Consider the following 22,625-nt stretch of genomic DNA (forward strand, 5'->3'; position numbering starts at 1 on the left):
CCTTATCCAGATCTAACACTAGTTAAAAAAAAAAGAGAGAGAGAGAGACAATTCTTTTGTTCCCAGACATTTTCAAGGCCAGGCATAAAGCTGACTGCTACAACGAGAAATATCTATAATCAATGAAAACTAGTTCTCTCCACTGTCTCTCTAGTACCCATCAAAGCAACTTTTAGTCACTGGAGCTTTAGGACTTCTGTACTCAGTGGAATGATACTACAGGGAAGCTGATTAATAACAAATATTGATAAAAAATAAAACATTTATATAAGAATGAATCATCTTTGAACCAAACCATTTTATATGTACCCAAATAATCCCCTTTAGCACATAATAAATTGTAAATAAAACTGGCTATTTTCTTTGTGGGAGGTAAAATAAATGTGTGGGATATCTGTTAAAAAGATAAATTACTCAAATTCTGCTCATTACAAAAATATACCATGCTCCTAAAATAAGTGCTTTTTTGTAATTATAATAACTGAAATTTGGAACAAACTTGCATGACTTGGCCAACATGATCTCTCTCACACACACACACCATCTGTAGTTCTTTTTTTATTACTTTATGTCTTTTTTTTAAAAAATAACATCTTACTTTTGGGAAATTATTGCATGGAAATCCAGGGTAATTTATCAAGCTGTCACACATTTTCCCCTTATCAAACCTTTCCTCCCTTTTAACATTCCAAGAAAATGCAGAGGGAAATTTGCTTGGTCACAAGAAGGATCTTTATTTGAACTTGATAAAACTTTACCAATGTGATTTCACAATTTCTTTATGAAATCATGTGATCCCGTATCAGGATAGTTAAGAATTACAAAAATAACAATAAACTAAGAGTTTTAGAAGATTTATTAATCTTCATGGTTCAGGGCATGAGGCAACCTCTAACTAATGGAGTGGGGAAATTGTTTTCCTTTATATTCCTCTGAATTAAAACATTAAATTAATAAAAGGAAAATCAGTGGGGGTTTTGCCACTGTCTTCAATAAAGTCAGGATTTCACCCAAAGAGACTGAAATATGTTGTCTACAGGGGAGAAGGCCTTGAGTTCAGATGGTTTCTATCTCTTCTTGAAAGGCTCAGTTTCCCTACAATCAGAGGGCTCTGACTGAAACAAAATATTCACATGCAAAGGCCTAACAGAACTATCAGAACCAATATGGTACAGGCACGAACTGAGCTAAGTGTCACATCCAATTCTATCAATGCAGCCCAACTTTTTACGTCTTTTACTCCTCTTGAGCAGAAGCTGAATCAGTCATGCCAAATTACACCACTCTGTGCATGTGACAGTTTTGTGCTGTAGACCCCACTAGAGACAAAGATAACACTATGAGACTCAAGGAATGATTTAAACTGAGGTCCTCAGAGGGGAAAGCCTAGATTTTAAAAAAATATCTTATTCAATAAGGAGGGGCAGGGCTTTTTCGAGAGGCTACACAGTTACAAAGAAACCAGTCCTTCTCTCAATGAAGTTCTGCTGTTTACTTCAGTGGGAGCAGGTTGGGCACCAAATAAATAGACATAGCAAGTTAACAGCTGGTAAACCATGAAATAAATGAAAAATTCTTCACATAGTAAAATGTCGACTTATACAAGGGCTACATACCTTTTTTTATTATCATATAAATATTTAGGGCCCAATCTTGCATTCTTTCCACATGGAAAACTCCTCTCCTTGCATGGGCCCCTCCTAAATTCTTTATCGGGACATAGGAATTGCCAGACTGGATCAGACAAATGGTTCATCTAGTCTAGCATCCTGGCTCTGACTGTGGCCAGTATCAGATGCTTCAGAGGAAGCAGAGGACGGTCCAGTGGTTAAGGTACTAGCCCAGGACCATACAAGTACCTTAGATATATAACTGTCCCAGTTTTGTGTATAAGAACATAAAGAATGCCCATATTGGGTCAGACCAATGGTCCTTTTAAACCAGTATCCTGTCTTTCGACAGTGGCCAGTGACAGCTGCTTCAGAGGGAGTGAAACGGAACTGGACAATTTACTGAATGATCCATTCCCTTTCATCCAGTCCCAGCTTCTAGCACTATTTTGCATTTTTTCCTTGTTCCTTGTCCCATTGTCATGTGCAGCCTAAGGTGACTCTAAAACAATTCCTCTTTATCCCACCTGTCAAGTCCGCATTTTGAACATGGCTATAAGTGCTGCAGGATCATTTATACTTCATTTGTCCTACCTGCAGAGGTGCAATTAGGATCTATATCAATAATGAATTGGACACTTGAGCCAGCATAACTGAAATTCAGCATCTCACTCCAAACTCACATTTTTAATCCCTATCTGTGACTTGAACTCATAGTACCAGAGATCAGGAAGTCAAAGCACTAAAGCTGATGCATTAGTATATTGAACTGGCTTGCTGGCAAGCAGCACAATTTAGGATGGATTCCAATTTAAAACACAAGCAATCAATTCCCAGGTGCTAGGCAGTGAGTCAGAGATGAGGGTATTCTAAAGCAACTTACTCCCAAGCAAAGAGAGAGGAAACAGAAGAGGAACAGAATGACATCATTGAGGCTCACAGTGTGGCTGGACAGTAAGTTTGTTTGTGGAAAAGCACAGCATTACTGAAGCCTATTTATTATTAAGGCAAGTGCTTTCATCTACTGATGGTATCTAGAAACAGTGAGCAGAAACACCAAGTAATGGATGAACAGGGGGAACCGAATGAGGACAAAAGCTATAATGATGTCAGTTGGGAACTAGATGAGATGCTCAGGAAAACATCGTCCTGCCTAAGGTTAAAAATGTTAAGGGTTGTATTCAGCAGTACCCTTGAGTTGAGGCTTTCAGAACCTGGGTGGTTTTCTCTATTTTATGATACTGTGGCATATTCTGCCCTAAGCTCCACTGGCCATTGGTGGGGAAAGACCCTGATAACACACCTGGTTACATTTCGCTGAGCAAGGAAGGGCTGGATTTGGGGGAGCTGCACTTCCTGTATGGCAGAGGCCAGACCCACATACGCTTCCTGCGAAACTGCATATATGGATGTTTGCAGATGAGTCTAAAAGATCTGCCTCTGCGTGGCTTTTCCAGGCCTTCAATCCCCATCTGTAGAGGCATCTCTGTGGGATATCTGCCCTGTGGATCTCCCTAGATACTCAGGCTGGGTGCCAGGGACTGGATTTACCACAAGGTACAGAATCATTACGTGTTTTTAAATGAATGTAAAATGTCAAATGTTTTTCCCATCTCAGTGGAGTTTTTGAAATGATGACACCCCACAAGCTGAATCCAGTTTACTCTGTCATTCCCACTTCTTGAAAAACAAAGAAATCTGTTTTAGATTTCATGAAATTCGAAGTGTTACTGTGACTAACTCGGACCCAATTTCATTTGGAGTACTGCAAAGTCTTTATGACAATCACATGCCACTGGAAATATAACAAAAATCATGTGCTTAATTATCTTCTTTAATAATTCCATGACATATAATTTATTAAGCAATGTCTTTAATTGTAATCAAAATCAGAACTACAAATATGCAAAGACAGTTGCACTTTCTGGCTAAATAGGAGGCAGAAAGTGAGCACTAATGATGCACCAACCAAAAATACACTACTTAGTAAGATCACCTCTACCCAAAAATACACTGCTTAGTAAGATCACCAATTTAATGATTTTTGTATTTCATTTACCAGCCATGTAGTCGTCATTCTCCTATCACCATCTGTACACACTTTCCCTATAGACCATCACAGCTGTCCTGTTTCTCACACACAGTACCTTTTATATTCTTCCCAACTGTTTTTAATAATTGTTCTGTGCATAGCACTGTACTTCCTTTGTTTTCTTTTTTTTTAATACAAAAAAGAGATATAATCCAAACAAACAGGTCATCACAGCAAACAGCATTTGGTAAAGGCAGACAATTAAAATATTAAATGACTCAATGTTCATTGATCTCCCTTCAAGTTGGACTGGCCCTAGAGTAGCCTAATGTAGGGCTAGAATTAAGAAAATAGTTCCTTAAAAAGCTGAAAAGTTAAAAGGTGAGTCACTAAAAATATATATTAGAATATGTAATGATGATGGATTTGTGAGAGAGCTCTGCCTCATCCCCCTTTAGGAAATTATTGTTACTAATAATAGATCTTGCTTTACACTTTTACAGTGCCATCTCAAAACACAATTACTGTGTCGGAAGGTATTACTGAAGCCATTTCACAGAGGTGCAAACAGAGACACAGAAAAATCTAGTGATCAGCCTCCCAGTGTGTCCTGACTTCCACTCCCTTGCTTTGACAGCTAAACTACCTTGACCGCTAATACTAACTACATCAAATGGATGTAGCTAGTATTAGCTAAACAACTGCTAAACAACCAGGGGCCACTAGATAATCGAGATGCTAAAGGAGCACTCAAGGACAATAAGGCCATTGCGGAGAAACTAAATGAATTCTTTGCATCAGTCTTCACTGATGAGGATGTAAGGGAAATTCCCAAACCTAAGCCACTCTTTTTAGGCGACAAATCTGAGAAACTGTCCCAGACTGAGGTGTCATTAGAGGAGGTTTTGGAACAAACTGATAAACTAACAATAAGTCACCAGGACCAGATGGTATTCACCCAAGAGTTCTGAAGGAAATCAAATATGAAATTGCAGAACTACTAACTGTAGTTTGTAACCTATCATTTTAAATCAGCTTCTATACCAAATGACTGGAGGATAGCTAATGTGATGCCAATTTTTTAAAAGGGCTCCAGAGGTGATCCCGGCAATTACAGGCCAGTAAACTTGACTTCAGTACCGGGCAAACTGATTGAAACTATAGTAAAGAACAAACTTGTCAGACACACAGATGAACATAATTTGTTGTGCAAGAGTCAACATGGTTTTTGTAGAGGGAAATCATGCCTCACTAATCTAGTAGAATTATTTGAGGGGGTCAACAACCATGTGGACAAGGGGGGATACGGTGGATATACTGTACTTAGATTTTCAGAAAGCCTTTGACAAAGTCCCTCACCAAATGCTCTTAAGCAAAGTAAGTTTTCCTGGGATAAGAGGGAAGGTCCTCTCATGGATTGGTAACTGGTTAAAAGACAGGAAACGAAGGGTAGGAATAAATGGTCAGTTTTCAGAATGGAGAGAGGTAAATAGTGGTGTCCCTCAGGGGTCTGTACTGGGACCAGTCCTATTCAACATATTCATAAATGAAAATAAATGGAAATACAGTGAGGTGGCAAAATTTGCAGATGATACAAAACTACTCAAGATAGTTAAGTCCCAAGCAGACTGCGAAGAGCTACAAAAGATTCTCACAAAACTTGGTGACTGGGCAACAAAATGGCAGATGAAATTCAATGTGGATAAATGCAAAGTAATGCACATTAGAAAACATCATCCCAACTATACATATAAAATTATGTGGTCTAAATTAGCTGTTACCACTCAAGAAAGAGATCTTGGAGTCACTGTGGATAGTTCTCTGAGAACATCCACTCAATGTGCAGCAACTGTCAAAAAAGCAAACAGAATGTTGGGAATCATTAAGAAAGGGATAGATAATAAAACAGAAAATATCACATTGCCTTTATATAAATCCATGGTATGCCCACATCTTGAATACTGCGTGCAGATGTGGTCGCCCCATCTCTAAAAGATATATTGGAACTGGAAAAGGTTCAGAAAAGGGCGACAGAAATTATTAGGGGTATGGAACCGGTTTCGTATGAGGAGAGACTAATAAAACTGGGAGTTTTGATCTTGGAAAAGAGATGACTAAGGAGGGACATGATAGAAGACTATAAAGTCATGACTGCTGTAGAAAAAGTAAATAAGTGTTATTTACTCCATCTTATAACACAAGAACTAGGAGTCACCAAATGAAATTAATAGGCAGCAGGTTTAAAACGAATAAGAGATAGTATTTTTTCACGCAACGCACAGTCAACCTGTAGAACTCCTTGCCAGAGGATGTTGTGAAGGCCAATATTATAACGAGGTTCAAAAAAGAACTAGATAAGTTCATGGAGGAAAGGTCCATCAATGGCTGTTAGCCAGAATGGGCAGGATTGGTGTCCCGTGCCTCTGTTTGCCAGAAGCTGGGAATGGGCGTCAGGGGATGGATCACTTGATGATTGCCTGTTCTGTTCATTCCCTTTGGGGCCCCTGGCATTGGCCACTGTCAGAAGACAGGATATTGGGCTAGACGGTCCTTTGGTCTGATCCAATATAGCCGTTCATCTCAAAGGATCCAAGAGCATTTCACAGACTCGACACATATGGCATCCCTGAAATGCAACCATAAAACAAACAGTCACAGCACCTGAATGATGGAGGAATTCGGGCCCAGGACCTTGGAACAAATGTTTACTCTTGCAAAAGGCGCTGTGGTATTTTTATGTCCATGTAGAGTCATTATAAAATCTCTCTTTTCTTATTTTTGTTATCATGAGAATCACTACAAAATAATAACCCAACTGAGTTGGGGAGGAGGTGTAAAAAGACCCACATGAAATAAAATTCATGGAACTCAATATAAGTAATTAAGGAGGAAGAAGGGCTGAGCTGGTTCTTCTGGGATTCGAACTAGTGATTCCATGGACTTTTAGGGTATGTCTATGCTGCAATTAGATACCTGCAGCTGGCCTGTGGCAGCTGACTCCAGCTTGGGCTAAGGGGCTGTTTAATTGCAGTGTAGACATTTGTGCTCGAGCTGCAGCCCAAGCTCTGGGACCCCTCCCACTTCGCAGGGTTCTAGACCCCAGGCTCCAGCCCAAGTGCCGATATCTCAATTAAACAGCTCCTTACCCTGAGCCCCACAAGCCCAAGTCAGCTGGCACAGGCCAGCCACAGGTGTCTAACTGCAGTGCAGACATACCCTGAGTGATTCAGACCTGAAGCCTGGCCCACTAAAATGGTCCTATTAGAAAAAGAAAGAACATTTACCTTTCAGTAGAAAAAAAATAAATAAACCTTCAGCAGTGCTTAAGCCAAGAAACAGCTACGATAGAAAACCTTCAGGAAAAAGAGGAAACAGAGACTCTTCTGAAGAGCCACAGGAATCCAGGTACTGCAACATCTATTCAGTGGAACAATCTATTATGAACCTGACATTGGAGATGATGCACAAGAATCAAACTTGCAACTTCTGGTAAGTGAGATGAAAGGGAATGTTCAGGTTATTAAAAAAAATAACAGAGGATGACTAAAAGTGGACATAAAAAATGTTCATGTTCCGACAGAGATTAGAGGGAGCTAAGCAATATGGACAATAAAGGAATAAGTATTACAGATGACAGATCTGCGATCAGACTCTGGCAAATAGCAGAACTAAATTTGAAAGTGGACTGTCTCACAGAAACTTAAGACGATGGTCCTGAGATTTACAGGGTTATTCAAAAAAAGATTACTCTGAATTTTACTTTGAACTGGGTACGTTTTTACATGTAGATACTGTCCAGAGCACACCCAAGCATATTGTGAAGGGGATGTGCATGTATCATCCAACGGCTTGCACACATGTGCCAGGCATCAGCAGTGAAGAGTCCTTATTCAGAGCCCAGTCTGCATACAGAGTAATCTCTGTGCCCCTGTAGAACCTCAATGACTGCAATGGGACAGCACGGACATTGATGTCGGCCCACATGTTCAGGGTTTGAACAGGTATAGGGACAAATGCCTCAGAGTCAGGATTTAAGCACGATTGTGGGGCAATGCAGGGGAGCTTGCACTGTTACTGCCCTTGCTGTTCCTATTCTATGGAAAGAGGGTTTCAATCTCCAGGGTTGTCCATTTCACAGCATAAAAATTCACTTTTTAAATAAGAGGATATAATTATATCATATATTTAAAATAATTATTCCACTCTGTAAATAAATATTGAGATTGTGATCTGTAACATTTGAGCAGAATAGCTTTAGAACTTAAAATGGGTTCTGAGCATGTTATTTTGTCCAGGTATCACACTTACATACCCTTTGCCATGTCGCAGAGAATGTGCATCCTGAGGACATTCTTCTCAGACTGGGGTGAAAATCCCTAGAACAGCATCTGTCTCTATAACATGCATATTAATAAATGAGCCAACCACCATAGAATCTAGGTACTAATAAGCACTGGAGTTAGCTAAAGTGTCAGTTGATATCAGTGATCCATCTCCAAAGAGCAGTGACATCCTGACCATGAAAATACCACCTCCTACCTAGCCAGCCCTGTGGTCTTTCCAACTTATCTTACTTTTCAAAGGACATTTTTATCTCCAAGTATAAATTACCACCAACTGAAAAAAATTCAAAAGACCTTTACATAAACACTATGGAGCAGATCCTCAGTTGGTGTAAATCAGCACAGCTTCATTGAGGTCAATAAGTCAACTCTAATGTACAACTGTTGAGGATCTGACCTTATAAATGGTCAGAAGAGATTAAAACTAAACCCTCTACATTTGTACCAGACACTCACAATGCCTTAAAGTAATGTAGGAACTGACTTTCCAGCAAAGCAAACAATGAAAACTGGTTTGCCAGATATTTTTAATGAAGTCATTGTAACATGAAGAGAAGTCCTCATCACAGCACAATCTTTCCCCAGCAGGGATTACAACAACAGCAATACTTTTGAACAGCATCCAGCTACAAAGAATTCATTCTTATAAGTTACTTGAAACTACTTTGCTTAAATAGTAAAATCTACCACTTAACAACAGCGATCCAACTGAATTAAATTGAAATTTCACCCTGTGTAATACCAGACAGAGATTTTGCTATAGCTCTTCCGTTCCAAACTAAAATTCTCTTGTCTACTGCTTTAGGCAAAAAGAGAACACCAAAATCCAGCAATCCTCTTTGGGATGAAATGTGACAGACATCATATTTCTGTCCTAAAACTTCTCTTAGATTTTTGCCTTCACAATAACATATCAAGATCAGACTTTCCTTTTGATGCCTCTGCAGAGGTTCATCAGGTTTCTTTCAATGGTATAGAGTATATTTTCTAATCTGTGTATTGGCCTTAAGCAGAAATATTCAAGTGGTAGCTTGACCAGTCGTAATTTCAGTTACAAAGCTTAGAGCTGTAGTTCATAGCAACTGTATTCAACTGAAAAAAAAAATAAGCAAGCTACATGCATAAAGCTATCTCAACATTTCATGCCGCACTTAGTTTTTCATCAGGATCATCCTGCATTTTCTCCTTGCAGGCCCCTAACACGCTGTTCACAGTGCCTGCACTTCACAAACCTGAGCATGTCAACCTTCCATTCACGGAACTCCTCACTATCGGGAGTATCTCTATTGACTTCACTGGCCTTTAGATCAGGCCCCAAAAGTTCCCTTTGGCAGTTCTGCGCTTGGAGGGCTTGCTACATGAGATGGCAAATTCCCAAATTTGCAGATGCACTCTGTCCCAAGGAGTAATCTGTGCCAGGGCACTTTTCCCAATGTGATCTTTATGCATCCACTGCTTGAGTTAAGGGATACAATAGGGGAGGTCAATGGTTCTGATTAGAGAAGACACATAGGGTTACAAAAAATGGGTGCATAGCAGACATATTTTCAAATAATAATCAGTCCTTGCTTAGATACCAGTGTGACAGGCACATTATAAATATGATCGATGGATAGATGGAACCAAAGAACAAGAGTAACAGTAGCTACAAAAGTTAGCAAGTAACAGGGATGGCAGAGTCAAGGGATCTTGCTAATATCACACATGATTACAAGGCATACAGTGTCAGTTTTATAGCTCATAGAATGGTGTATCACTGACCATATTCATTCTTTTGCCTGTCTTAAGTCTCAACATGCCCAACTAAAAGAATCATGAGTAATGAAATAATAATACCTATCTCTTATATAGCACTTTTCACAAATAGATCTCAAGTAGGTCCAATATATGCTTTCCACACATACCACTCAGGCTCTCATCCTTACATGCAACACAGGCCCCTCATCTTGCAACTATTTTAACGGTTTAGGAATAACTAAACACCATGGAATAGGTGCTACTGTCAATGCATGAAGCTCTCAATAGCTTCAATGAGAGTTTTGAGAAGTAATGAACTAAAGAACTGGTTCCAACATGTGTATTTATGTAATAGCCATTATAAATGGCATGGGATAAAACTGACCTAACTTTTGTTAGGTTATACTGGTATGTCTATTCCATTTTATTTTGCCTCTTCAGAGTTCAACTGGAGGATACTGTTGGGCTCTGTTTTCCTATATGTAAAAACATGCCTCTGTGGTATTTTTACAGAGCCATCCAAGTTATTATGTCATCAACCACCAAATAACCCTTCATCATAATCGACTCACCTGTTTGAATAATCCTACTTTTTAAATCCACCAATCAAATGACAATTTTGTGACTCACTATAGATACATCTCGCCCAATAACGGGATCATGCTGAACCATCCAGTGATGTTCTGGCACACATGCAATAAAAACCATGGCAACAAAGACGAGAGCTTGCCAATGGCAGCTGCTGCACGCACACACAAAATTAAACTATATTCTTCTGAAAAGGGATATTATTATGGCATTTGTTTCCCTCCTCCCACCTCCCCCAGATCACAAAATAAAGGAGAAAATATCCAATATATACCAAACGCTGAAAGAGAGAGAGAGAGAGAGATTTCAGTGGAATTGTGATGGGGTGCAAGGATTCATGACGGAAAATCCAACTGGAGGGGTGTGGTTGGCTGCAAACATCAGCCTTGAATATTTTGTTCGCCGTAAGCAAGTAATAGTTAATGTGTGAATAAAATTGGGGGTGGAATATCATCAATAGACAAACAAGCATATTTTGACAAACGCTGGTCAATTTTCACAACAGTTTTGCAAGACTGATTTTCAATCTAAAGTACAAACGCACATGCATGCATCTTGTCTTGTGTATTATTGGCTGACAATTATCTTCACTTTCCTTCTCTTGTGAAGCACTATCTGATCCCTTGCATGCAGTTATGTAACTTGCAAGTTATCAGTCTCCTCACTTGTGAAGATAAACGCTGTATCAAACCTCTGACATCATGTGTTCGCCAAGCAATTATTTTTGATATCGTAAGAGTTATACAGGGTGCACAATAAAATTTAAAAGTAGAAAGCAAGGTTAATAAGATTATCGTGTCGGTATAACAGATAATGAGTTTTGCAGTATATCTTCATATCTGCCCTCTGAAAACATAATTAAATGACTGAGATTTATATTTTAAAGGAATGCAGACATACTGTCTATATCATCCTGACCAAATATGCTAATTGCTTTCCACTCCAAAATCACACAGTTGTTTGGAGCTTTTCAGTCCCAGAGTGTGAAGAACTAAATTCAAATCTAGATTTTGAGTGACAGACATTTTTCAGTAAAGCCATGAAAACTTCAAAATAGCTCAGAATTAAATCTAACCTGATCTAAATTTTACTCAGCTCGTATCACTACCATATAAAGGCTTTATGAAGAAAGAGCACTCTCCCTGAGCCCAAGGCAGTGCCCAATTGGCCATTTTAAACCCTGCCATGGCACCTGATTGGTCAACCAGAATGGGCTGGAGATAGGGATGAAGATTATTTAGAAACTGGAGAGCATACTTCAGTCTCTTCAGATGGGGAAATTTTTTCCTTCACCCTCCCAACACATGGATCAGTTACACCTTATTGCCATGGCTGGATGCAGATTTGCCTCTGTGTTTGCTTTAGGTCTCCTTAGAGTTGCACCAGATTTTACTGTCTACCACGTATGGGATTAGGAAGGCATTTTCCCTCTTTGGTAAACTGACCCAAATCAGGGTCACCTTTCCATGGGATTCTTCCCTTCCCTCTTTTCTGGTATATGATCAGAACTAAACTTCATCCCCAAGGTCTGGTTAGGCGGTGCCCTCAGCAGTCCACATCAGGAGAGCTTTTGCAACACTCAACACTAAAGGTTATAGGATAATGTGTGGCAATTACAAGATCCCTGGCGGTGTGTAACATGTTTCTTGGCCCCAAAGGTGCTCACAGACAACAGCAGCATGGGGACAAGCCTCACACTGAACACAAGTATGGTGTGGCTGGTTCCTTTCATGAGTCTAAAGCTATGAGTGGGGCCTGCTATAGTTCTGTACTGAGTCCCAATGGCTGGTTGTCACGATGGCCCAAATGAGTTTAGATATTTACCTGGCAGGTTTAATTAACATTTCATTGAAGTTGCAGCCACAAGCCTTCACAATGTAACAAGATTGTCTGTCTTTATTTAGGGCTTCGATTGGAGGCATATGATGGCACGGGGCGGCATCCATTCTTAGTAAAGGATCCCATGAATCGTTTTTTCCCCTCAAATTTTAAGGATTCAAAGAGGTTTCTAAATATAGGGCTCAAAGGGCCAAATCCTCGGCCAGCCTTCACCAATGCACATGGAGAATATGAAGGAGCAGCCCATTTGCACAGGCAAAACCCAAGTTTATACATACAAAACAAAGCTCAAAGCAGTTTATACTGCACCATTCTCCATTTTACACATGCACTTGTGGGTTAAGTAAACACAAAATGGATGCATGTATAGATTGTATGGAGGATAGCTATAAATTTGACCCAAATAAATGTAATTTGCTTTAAAATAGCTAAATCCTGCCATGAGATATATGCATTACTCTCAGTGAGTTACATGAATGTATCTACAGACAGAATTGAGCTCAAATAGCCAAATTCATTGACTTATGTCAACAGAGTTACACAGTTATTAAATACTGCCCAAAGCATATAAATACATTATTTTTCTCTACACCAGTGGAGATTCCATTGCACTCTTGCTAGTGATGGGAGAATATGATCCACTGAACAGAATAATATAGTAAACACTAGAGCTGGTCAGAAAACTCTCTGACTCCTGGCAGAACCAATCAGCATTAACTTACTTGGGCAAAACTCCCCTTGAAATCAATGGCAGCTGCAGGTGCTCAGTGCTTTTGAAAATCAAGTCATTTAATTAGGAGTCCAGAGTATGAATGTGTGTGCTTAATCTTCAGCACCTCAGGTTTGAACATTTGGAAAACGTGTCTGGAGAACCTGGATCAAGCCAGCCAAAGCTTCAGATTGTAAACTTTTGGGGGCAGGAACCTCATCTACCTCTATGTTCGCACAGTGCCTAATACAACAGTGCTCTGAAACTGATCATGGACTCAGGGTGCTACCATAATACAAATAATTAACGAATACTCAAACAAATTAAATGAATCAAAGGGTATCTTTGTATCTATCTGGGATTAAAACTATCCCATGTATTTCACAAAGAACTCCATCTGCTTCAAGCTCTCTCTGTGATAAGTCACAGAGTCAACCATAGTGACTGCTACGGCAATGATAAAACAAGTGGTCCTGAATTTTTAATTTGCATATTTAAACTGTAATTACAATCCTCCAATTCATTTGAAATAATCCAGAATGGGTGATATAGCCGCAGCTGTGGCTAGCGAGGCTACGTGAACTGGAACCCCCTTGATACAGAACCCAAGAGCAGGGAGTTCTCCAGGAAGGATACTTTGGTCTGGAATTTATTCCTACCTATCCAGCTCTAAACAGCCCCAAACTGTTGATGTTTAGGACGTGCTGCGAAGAACATCTCTTTGCTAGAGCTCTGGGGAGGGTTGAGGGTGAGGGAGTTGATGGAGTTGGGTTTATTTTGCTGCTTTGAATTACTGGCTGGTTATGTTAATTTAATTTGGTTGTGCGTGTGTGGTTTCAGTACACTGCTGGGTGGTTATTCTTGTAAGGAATGTTCTTTGCAATAACTGTTTGAACGCACAGAGCCATGGATAGGCATCCCCTCCGTTACACTGAAATAAAAAAAAAACAAATAGTCATAATAATAAATATCGCCATTTCTGACGAATCAGAGTTTCCACTGCTTCTCTGCAGGGCTTGAAAGGCTGACATGCTGTTTTGGGTCCTCTAGAATCTGCTCTGAGGCCTCAACCAAATGAAACATTCAGCCCTGCTGTGTACAGCAGGGACCACAACAAAGATTGTGGTTTCTCCCACACTCGCCTTAAATAGATTTAAATTAATGCTATTCATCATTGGGTGGAAAAGAGGGAAATATAAAAATGCAGTAACTGTAGACAAGTCAAAACCCAGCCAGCAGCATTGGGTGACTTTCTTACCAACACACAAACCTCACAACTATAAAGTCACTAACCTCCATTCAAAGACTTCTCCTAATTTTTTACCCAGACTATCTACTGTCTCACTCCAGATCACTTCTGCTTGTAGAATAACACATGTAAATAATATTATGTTACTTACTTCAAAAATCACCTGGCAAATATCCTAGCCACATTAAAAGCATATTTAGCCAGTGTTTGTTTGGTTGTTGGTGGGGAAAGGAGAAAGCTAAACCACATGAGTGAACTGCCAATGGTTCATGATATAGCAAACAGTCACAAGCTTCTCTATAGCTAGGGTCAGAATTAACACAGCCACTTACCATCTCAGTTACAACAGCAGGGTGAAAGCAGTTGTCCCAACCTAAATCCTGCTTCTGTCAACTACTGTTTGCTCCCGCAAGGAGCAGAGACTGACTATTCCACTTTCCAAAAGAGAATTTTTTGATGGGCAAAGATATCTTTCTACACCATAGACTGTGTGTGTGTGTGTGTGCGTGCGTACATGTGTGTTTGTGATATAAAACTATGGTCATCGAAGAGATTTTAGTCTTTGTATTCTAAATCCAGTTGTGAGTACTTATGTTTTCTGCAGGCTTCTTAATGGGAGCCTTTTATGGGCTTGAAATTATACAAGATCTGATCATCTTTGATGGTGGAAACAGGTTGAGAGCACTACATCTCATATTACTTTTAACCCATAGATGTTTCTCTATGGCAAGAAGACCCATGAAAAACAAACATATAAATACTGAGACATTAAGAGATTTTCTGAATATTGATGTAGCCAGGTTCCTTTGGATCTGCACACCCAGCCCTGTCTGTGTGTGTGTGTGTGTATACACACACACACACACATACATATATACACATTTTTTCTGCATATCTAAGTATCAATGTAACTGCATGTTCTGAAGTAATGCATGTGTGTCATTAACATCCAACCTCACGTGTGAAACATTTAAGATTGCTTTTGACATACGCTGGACTTCAACAGCCATGTATTAAAAGTCAATTTCCAACAGTCTTATAGTGAGGATATGCTTAAAATATCTCCAGATATACATATAAATTGTACAGAGCATCACACATTGACTTCATGACAGATATGATGGTATGTTGAAATGTGGCCTTTTTAAAAATCATTAAACACTATTCTAATGAGCATTTGGTATGAATCTTGGGAGGAAAAAAAAAACCCTACTGATCTTACACCTGCTCTTTAGCAGTGGGAAGTGGGTTCTCAATCTGTTAACATGACCATCTGGCCAATCTGCATATCGTGGCTATCTGTATGATGGAATGGCAATAATGTAGCCAAAATAAAAACAAAATGCATCAAAAACTAACAGTGGATTCTGTCTTTTGATTTAAATTAAATAATAAATGCGGTCTCAGAGAAAACCAAGAAAGTACCCTAAGTAATTAAAAATGAGCTTTCACTACAACATAATTAAGGTAACAATATGGTGTATGTAATGTGGTAATCGGTAACACTTTACACAGTAAAACACTAGACTTTTGCAGAGCAGATACCAGGGGTTCAGGATGCTGCGACAGCTCTTTTCACGATGTACAGTATTGTTAGAACACCTTTCACATTACAGATACATACTGAACAACTGAAGCTATTAACAGGATTAATGCAGTAACAATCAATAACAATTGTACTAAAAGATGATGGCGCAAAGTGTTATGTACCTTTCTGACTTGGAACTAAAAGATACTTACACCGATATTCTAAATATATGCAAGTATGTTTCCTGTATGTGCATTATTTCAATTGATACTCCTTTATTATAGTGTAAGTATAAATATTAAAATGCCACCAATCATAGCATAAAATGTGTCTATTTTAAGTTTAGTCATGTGTACATACTATTGCATAGTAAATTATTCACAGAAGGTATTTCAATGCTAAGTAAACTTTCAGTTACACAAATATGTTAGACTTATTTCCACTTTGACTTCATTTTTAATATTATTAAAATCAGTAAAATGGTTTTATTGACATTAAAAAATCCCAGATTTATTAAAATTTAGCATTTTTAAATGTCTATCTTAAAGATTAAAAGATTCTAAGTGGCAAATTTCTAGCTAGCTTTAATTCTTGCCTAGAGTGGATAATGTCTGTCAAAAAATCAAGTATTGTGTTGTTATCACTTTGTGGCCTATAGATTACAACCTAGCTTTGTCCATTCAAGAAGTTTGTAAAAAAACTGACCTCTCAGAAAATTTAACTACTTCAGCTGCGAATCTTTTCTACAATCTGATCACATTAGCAGAAGTAACTCTGAAGCAGTAAAAAACTCAAGAAAGTTCTTGGTTGAGTGCTTACTAATGAACAAAGGTTAACTTTATCTAAAAGGTCAAATGCCTGGTGGCTAAGGTTATGACCTTAACAACTTAAATTGTGACCTTGCCACGTGCCTGGTTTATTGTAGACTCTGATACAGATCATCTGGTAAAGGACTGGTCATAAATTAGCTTTACTGTTACACTCCCACAAAGAAAACGGTTTGCCACAGTGTTTTCCAAGTTGTCATTTGATATATGTGCAGAATAAATGAAAATTAAAAAGCCAACCCAAGTTAAGGGTATGAGAATACTTTTCTTAAACAGGTTAAAAACTGCAAATTGGAGCCGATGCTCTACAGTTCAATACATTTTTGGTCACCTTCTAATTCAGAAAACACTGATATTCCTTGTTTTCTTACAAAAATGGCATGCAGCTTGTGTATTCACATACTTGAGCTTTCTTGTTCTTTATTTAGTTGTTCTTAAAAGAGAATAATTCATTTCTGTCACTGAATCTGCTTTGTCAGAAGCATTATTTAAATTTGGGCACATGTATTCTCTTATAGATGACAGTGTCCAACTAAAGAGAAAGCCTGGACTCAAAGCAATAATTATTGTACACTTTTAGATGGAAAGGAACATCTCACTGTTGAAATCATCTAGAACAAGGCATAGTGGAACAGAATTAATTTATTAAATAAATAAACAAATAAATATTAAAAAGAAGCAAGCATTATGGGTGAAAAGGCCACAATGGTTTTGGCACGTATCTGAAAGCACGTTTCAAAGTCTGCGCCTCCTGCCAATACTGGCAACTTCTCAAAACTTTTAAGGAGGTAAAAACATTGTTTAGTGTTTACAAATCTTCTGCACTATAGCAGATGCCTGTCAAATCAGCTACATGTAAGTTGACCAACCTACCTAATAATTGTGTTGGCAACTTCTTTGGAATAAATAACAGGTCTGTAAATCTCTGAAATCAAATCTGAAATATTCTGAGACAAAGGAAGCTTACTATTTTCTTTTGTCATTTTCCTGTTGCGCACACAGCATTAGCTGCCATTACTGCGGTTCTGTGAGCACCAATCACCATTGACTTGGCCAGTGTTCAGGTTTAACAAAGAATTCTGGGATACATCAGAGGAAAACACAAAGACGCAAAAGGTAGCCTGATCCATGATGCTTTCATTACATCTTTTTTAGACAAATACTACACTGCATGCTTCCTAAATATCATTTTATAACCATTTTGTCCCACCTTATGATTAGATTTACTAACCTCCTAGCACAAACTAGTGCAATAACAGTGTAATGCAATATATATAATCAGTAAACAACAGGTAAAATATTAAATTGTATAGTTAGTGTGAGAGGTTTACAGTTTAAAAGAGGCTATAAATGTAAATAAAGATTAAGTCTAATGTTTAAGTTCCTGTGGCAAAAGTTTAGTCCAAAGAACAGTAAGTGCAACTGCGGTCTGTTTGTTACCACTGTCATAATGATAAGATGGTATAAGATGGTATGCCGCTAATCAAAATATTATTAGACTCTTTAAATATCTAATGTGTGACTGCCATAACAGAAAAAAAACTATCACTTTAGGCCTCCTTATATTACATATGTACTTAGTTTGGCTGCTTGTCTCTCTCTCTGTCTCTCAACCATATTCTATCTAGACATATACAGAATGACAGACAAAAACGATAATGTGTGTTCAAGTTTTTAAGGTAGGAGGACACTGGTTTCTGCTGACAATTTACAGTGCTTTTCCGAAGCCTGCATTTAATTCATGAAACATAACACTAACTAAACAACATGAGTGCTAAACGTAAGTCTACACAAATTGGTCATTCCCATTTCTCTATACCATGTAGTAAATAAATCACTCTTCCTGTAACAGTTGCCTACATTTTCTTCTCCAGAAATGTGAATTGATCAAATCACATCTAATTACAAAGTTTCACAGCTTAACTATGTAAAATACCACAATGTTAGCCAAAGGTGCCTTCTAACCATAGTGTATATCAATAAAGTTACTGAAGTGATACTATGTATCGCAACGAATACTGATTTATTGAAGACAACTTTCGGATAGTCAGCACTTTCTGTATCACCCAAAAAGAATGCTAGATAATAGATGTATTCTCTTCTTTTAGCAAGATTTATATTATTATTATTGTTATTATTATATATTTATTATGTTTCTATTTATAAGAGTCCACTGACTTCTCTTTGCCCCTCCCCCCCTCCGCCCCTCCCCGGTTTCAACTCCCTTCAACCCCCAGTCTTAAATTACTGCTGTGAATGAAATCCAGTGAAACTAGTACGTATATATTAAAAGTCAACAAGCTCCAAAAACTTGGGCCTAATGTTTCATACACAGCAACTCTGTCAGAAACAAAATGATTGAAAAGAAATGCTACAGCATGTTATTTTATCCAGTTGACCTATTAGGTAGCCTCTGAATATACTAATATTCACAGGCAGGGTGTGGTCTGCATTGGAGTCAGAGACAAGATTGCGAATTTCATGACGTGTAAAAGCGTTTTCGCTCTCCTGAATGCAATATTGTCAAACAAGCCATCAGTTCTTAGTATCAGTCAGATTCTAAGTGTATTCATTTATTGTATGCAACTTCCACTTTTAACACTAACCTTACTTTCCTCATTTGATACTATAGGCCTTTATTTTAGCCACAATCCACACTGCACTGTTACATTTACATATTTGTGTGATTTCTTTGCTTTTCTTTCTGGGACCAATCCTGCAAGATGCTGAGCACCTTCACATATCACCCACATCAATACAAGCTGAAGGCACTGACTGGGTCTTGCATTGATCCTTACCACCACTGGGCTTTTGACATGTCTATTTCCCTGAATTTATTCCTTACACGACACAACACACATACAAAGCTAGTTTAAAAAAAGGTTTAGCTACCTTCTTTCTCTTACCAACATTAAAATAAGGTCCATTTTAAACAGGCCTCTAGATAGTTCTAAAAGACAGCCTTTAACATTTCCTGTACTAATATTAATGTCGGCCACTTCTGAAAGCAGTTTAGATGTGCCAAACGTTTGACTGCTGTTAGTATTGGAAAACTAACATATCTTGACACTACTATTTCCTAAAGGCAACAAAAAACGTGAGAACACCTGTTGATTCACAACTAGAGTATATTGGTGTAGATTCTCTTAGTTGTCAGGCCTGGAACTGGCGATAAACCATGCTGCCAACCACATTTACATGGAACATATTCTCCCAAGTTCAAACACTGACTCATACAGTCTCTGACTGGTCATAACACTCAACTCAGATGGTACAGCAGAGGACTGTAGATATACAGAAAGTTGGACAACTTTGTATAAATGCACTTACCTGCTGCGTGCACAAAGTATGCCAAATATAAATCGAGTTCCTTAACAGAAACTCCTATATGATGTGGCTGTACGCACAGCCCTGGGTTAGAGCACTGTGGGGACTTTACAAGGCGTTCGCCATCAGTACTTTCGAGCGGAATACCTTTAAATAAAATCACCATTACAAGGTCCAACCTCCAGACCTTATCTGCCTGGCGTAGGCAGTCAATTCTTCTCATCTTGCCCTTCTGGTCTGGATTGGAAAGAACACAACATGGAGGCTTTTTTCCTGTGACTGTGAGAACAAAATCCTCTCGGTACTCAGGCCTGATATCTTTCCGTAGCTTTGCCAGAAGTCTGGATGCCCATTTTTGTTTGACCTCAGGTTTTTCGCTCAGCAATTCGTCCTTCACTGCTCTCTCTTCCTCTTTTGACATGCGTTTTTCATGTTTTTTGAAGTATTTTCGTTTTCGGGCTTGCAAGTTGAACCATGTGTATGCAAATGCTCGGACGTGAGGCAGAAGTGCTTCGATGAAGGGATGAAATTCATCCTGGAAAAATGATAAAGAATTATACTGATGTCATGAAAACACAAACAAATCAGTCACAGAGTTCAAAACAACTCCTTAAAATACTACTTTAACACACAAGAAATTAATATCCTCTAGAAGTGAGAATTAAGTAATGACAATGTGTATATACTACGCAGTGCAGAAAACACAAGCACCTTTGTAATCTCAGACACAAATACTGTACATATTGTATATACACAGTCACACACATACTATACATACAGCTATACCTATCTATATATAAACTCTTTCTCAATATTATATCAGCCTAAAGAATATGACACTGCTATCACAGAGGGTAGAGACCAACTAAAATACACATAAGTGTGAGGAAGATTCTGTAACTATTACACTCAGTCCTAAAACTTAAAATCATTAAAAAATAAAATAAAATAAAAGTTTAAAAATAAGTGAGTGTAGTGACCTTAATCCATTTTCAAAGAATGCATATCTTACTTTGCTCTCTCCCTGACCCCACTGCTTGTGGTGTGGCCAGCATATGCCCGCCAATTTGGCAAATTCTAAACATTTGGATGCCAATCAATGTTTGTATGGGGAAGTCTGAAATACAGCAAAATTTTCCCTAAGACGTATTTGGAAATGGCAATCTGCAGTGTAATAAAATTTCAGTATAAGTGATTTTATAATATAGTAGAAGGTGCCTCTAATCTCTGTCTATTGCACCTCTAGAAATAGTAAATAATTTAACCAGTTTGCAGATTTCTCCAGCATGCCTAACAGTAAACAGTATTAAAAACTTAAACTCTACCCTTATAATTAAAAAAAAACTGTTTGGTTTATATGTAGCCTACCAAAAATAATAAATCTGATATTGTGCCATGGATACAAGACAAGTTCTGACAGCCTTCTATTTAAAAAAAAAAAAAGAGAGAGAGAGATAGAGGGAAGCTTATACGTAAATATTAAGGCACAAAATCTTAGCATTTTGTTTTATTTTTGTTAATATATTTTAAAAGAATTTACCACATTTATAATACTTTTCTCCACCTGAAAACATTGCTTGCCTTCAGTAATAATATTTTAAGTTCACTCATCTTACTTGAGAGAGAAATATTCAGTATTGAAAAGTTTCTTGAACTTGAATAATATGTTGCAAGAAAGATCCATATATTCAACTTTTTAAATAAATAAATATACCTAAAAAGTACTACATAAATCAGACAGGGAGATCAAATTATGTTATAATTCATTATATTCTGCTTGTTATGTTTCTCTATGTAATACTGTTACAAGATGTTACACTATCTATAAAAAAGCATATACACTTTAAGGACCCAGTTCTGCAAACATGTATGCAAAGGACTAATTTCACTCATGAGGTCGATGGGACTGTTCCCATGAATGAAGTTACTCCCATTTGTGGGACTGGGCCCTGTGGGGCAAAAAAAAAAAAAACACCATGAAACTGCACAAAGCTTCCTACAGCATGTTAAACTCCAATTTATGTCCATTCTTGCAAGGTAAAAGGGTTGTTTTTTTTCAGTTTAACGGAATTTCTTCACTTACATTCACATGTAGAGTATGTCACGTATCAAAATAATTTCATAACCTTAAAATAATATTGTTAGAATATACTTATTCTACAGCTCCAATGGCTTTTTTTATTTTCTTTTTTTAAATAGGCTTTGCTGCTCAAACAAATATAGGCAAAACCAAGAAATCAGTGGTAGGAACATTCTATTATCAAATTCCTGTTACAATTCAAGACCTTGTATTAGCTTTCTAAATGGCTTAATTGCATGTATTCTCTGTGGTTCCTAAAATTTAAATATTAAAATCGGTAAACAGCATTAGATCATTTATATCAGAAAAAAATGGAGATTGTTAGAAACTACAGAAAATGAGAGACAGATATTTCAATGCAGCACGACAGTGCAGGCGTCATTACAAATATGACTGATAACTAAAATATAATATGTAAAAATACAATAAATTACTTTGGTGAGTGACACTTTTCCCCCCTCTGTTGGAGAAGATCCTGGTTTCAAATTTCAGTAAAGTAAAAAAAAATAAATATTGCTGCCAGGTTTCAGCCAGTAGACTGAAAAAGTAAGAAGAGAAGGCAGCAAACATAACACGTGCAGCTGCACTTTCACAAATCAAAATGGGTTTAGAAGAAAAAAAGGTAAAAGCTGCAAGGCACCAGAAGCTATTAAAAATAACAAAAACACACTTCTGATCCTTAATGTTCTCCCCCACCCACCATTTTAGAAGAGCCGATAGTGCGAAAAGCCCTTCTGCAAAGTCAACCTTTATCTG

At 37.9% G+C, this 22,625-nt stretch overlaps 1 protein-coding gene across 7 annotated transcripts in view; it reads right to left on the reverse strand.

The window, feature by feature from the left end:
- NFIA (nuclear factor I A) overlaps nucleotides 1–22,625 on the reverse strand; it is a 464,599-nt gene that overhangs the window by 290,911 nt on the left and 151,063 nt on the right. For 6 of the 7 annotated variants that reach the window (XM_073357517.2, XM_073357513.2, XM_073357514.2 and 3 more), the window contains exon 2: nucleotides 19,793–20,324. In XM_073357517.2, the coding sequence (XP_073213618.1) occupies nucleotides 19,793–20,324 (532 nt within the window). The remainder of the gene's footprint in view (nucleotides 1–19,792; nucleotides 20,325–22,625) is intronic. The other variant, XM_073357518.2, reaches the window with a different exon arrangement.

Source organism: Lepidochelys kempii, chromosome 8 (assembly GCF_965140285.1).
Source record: "Lepidochelys kempii isolate rLepKem1 chromosome 8, rLepKem1.hap1, whole genome shotgun sequence".
NCBI lineage: Eukaryota > Metazoa > Chordata > Testudines > Cheloniidae > Lepidochelys > Lepidochelys kempii.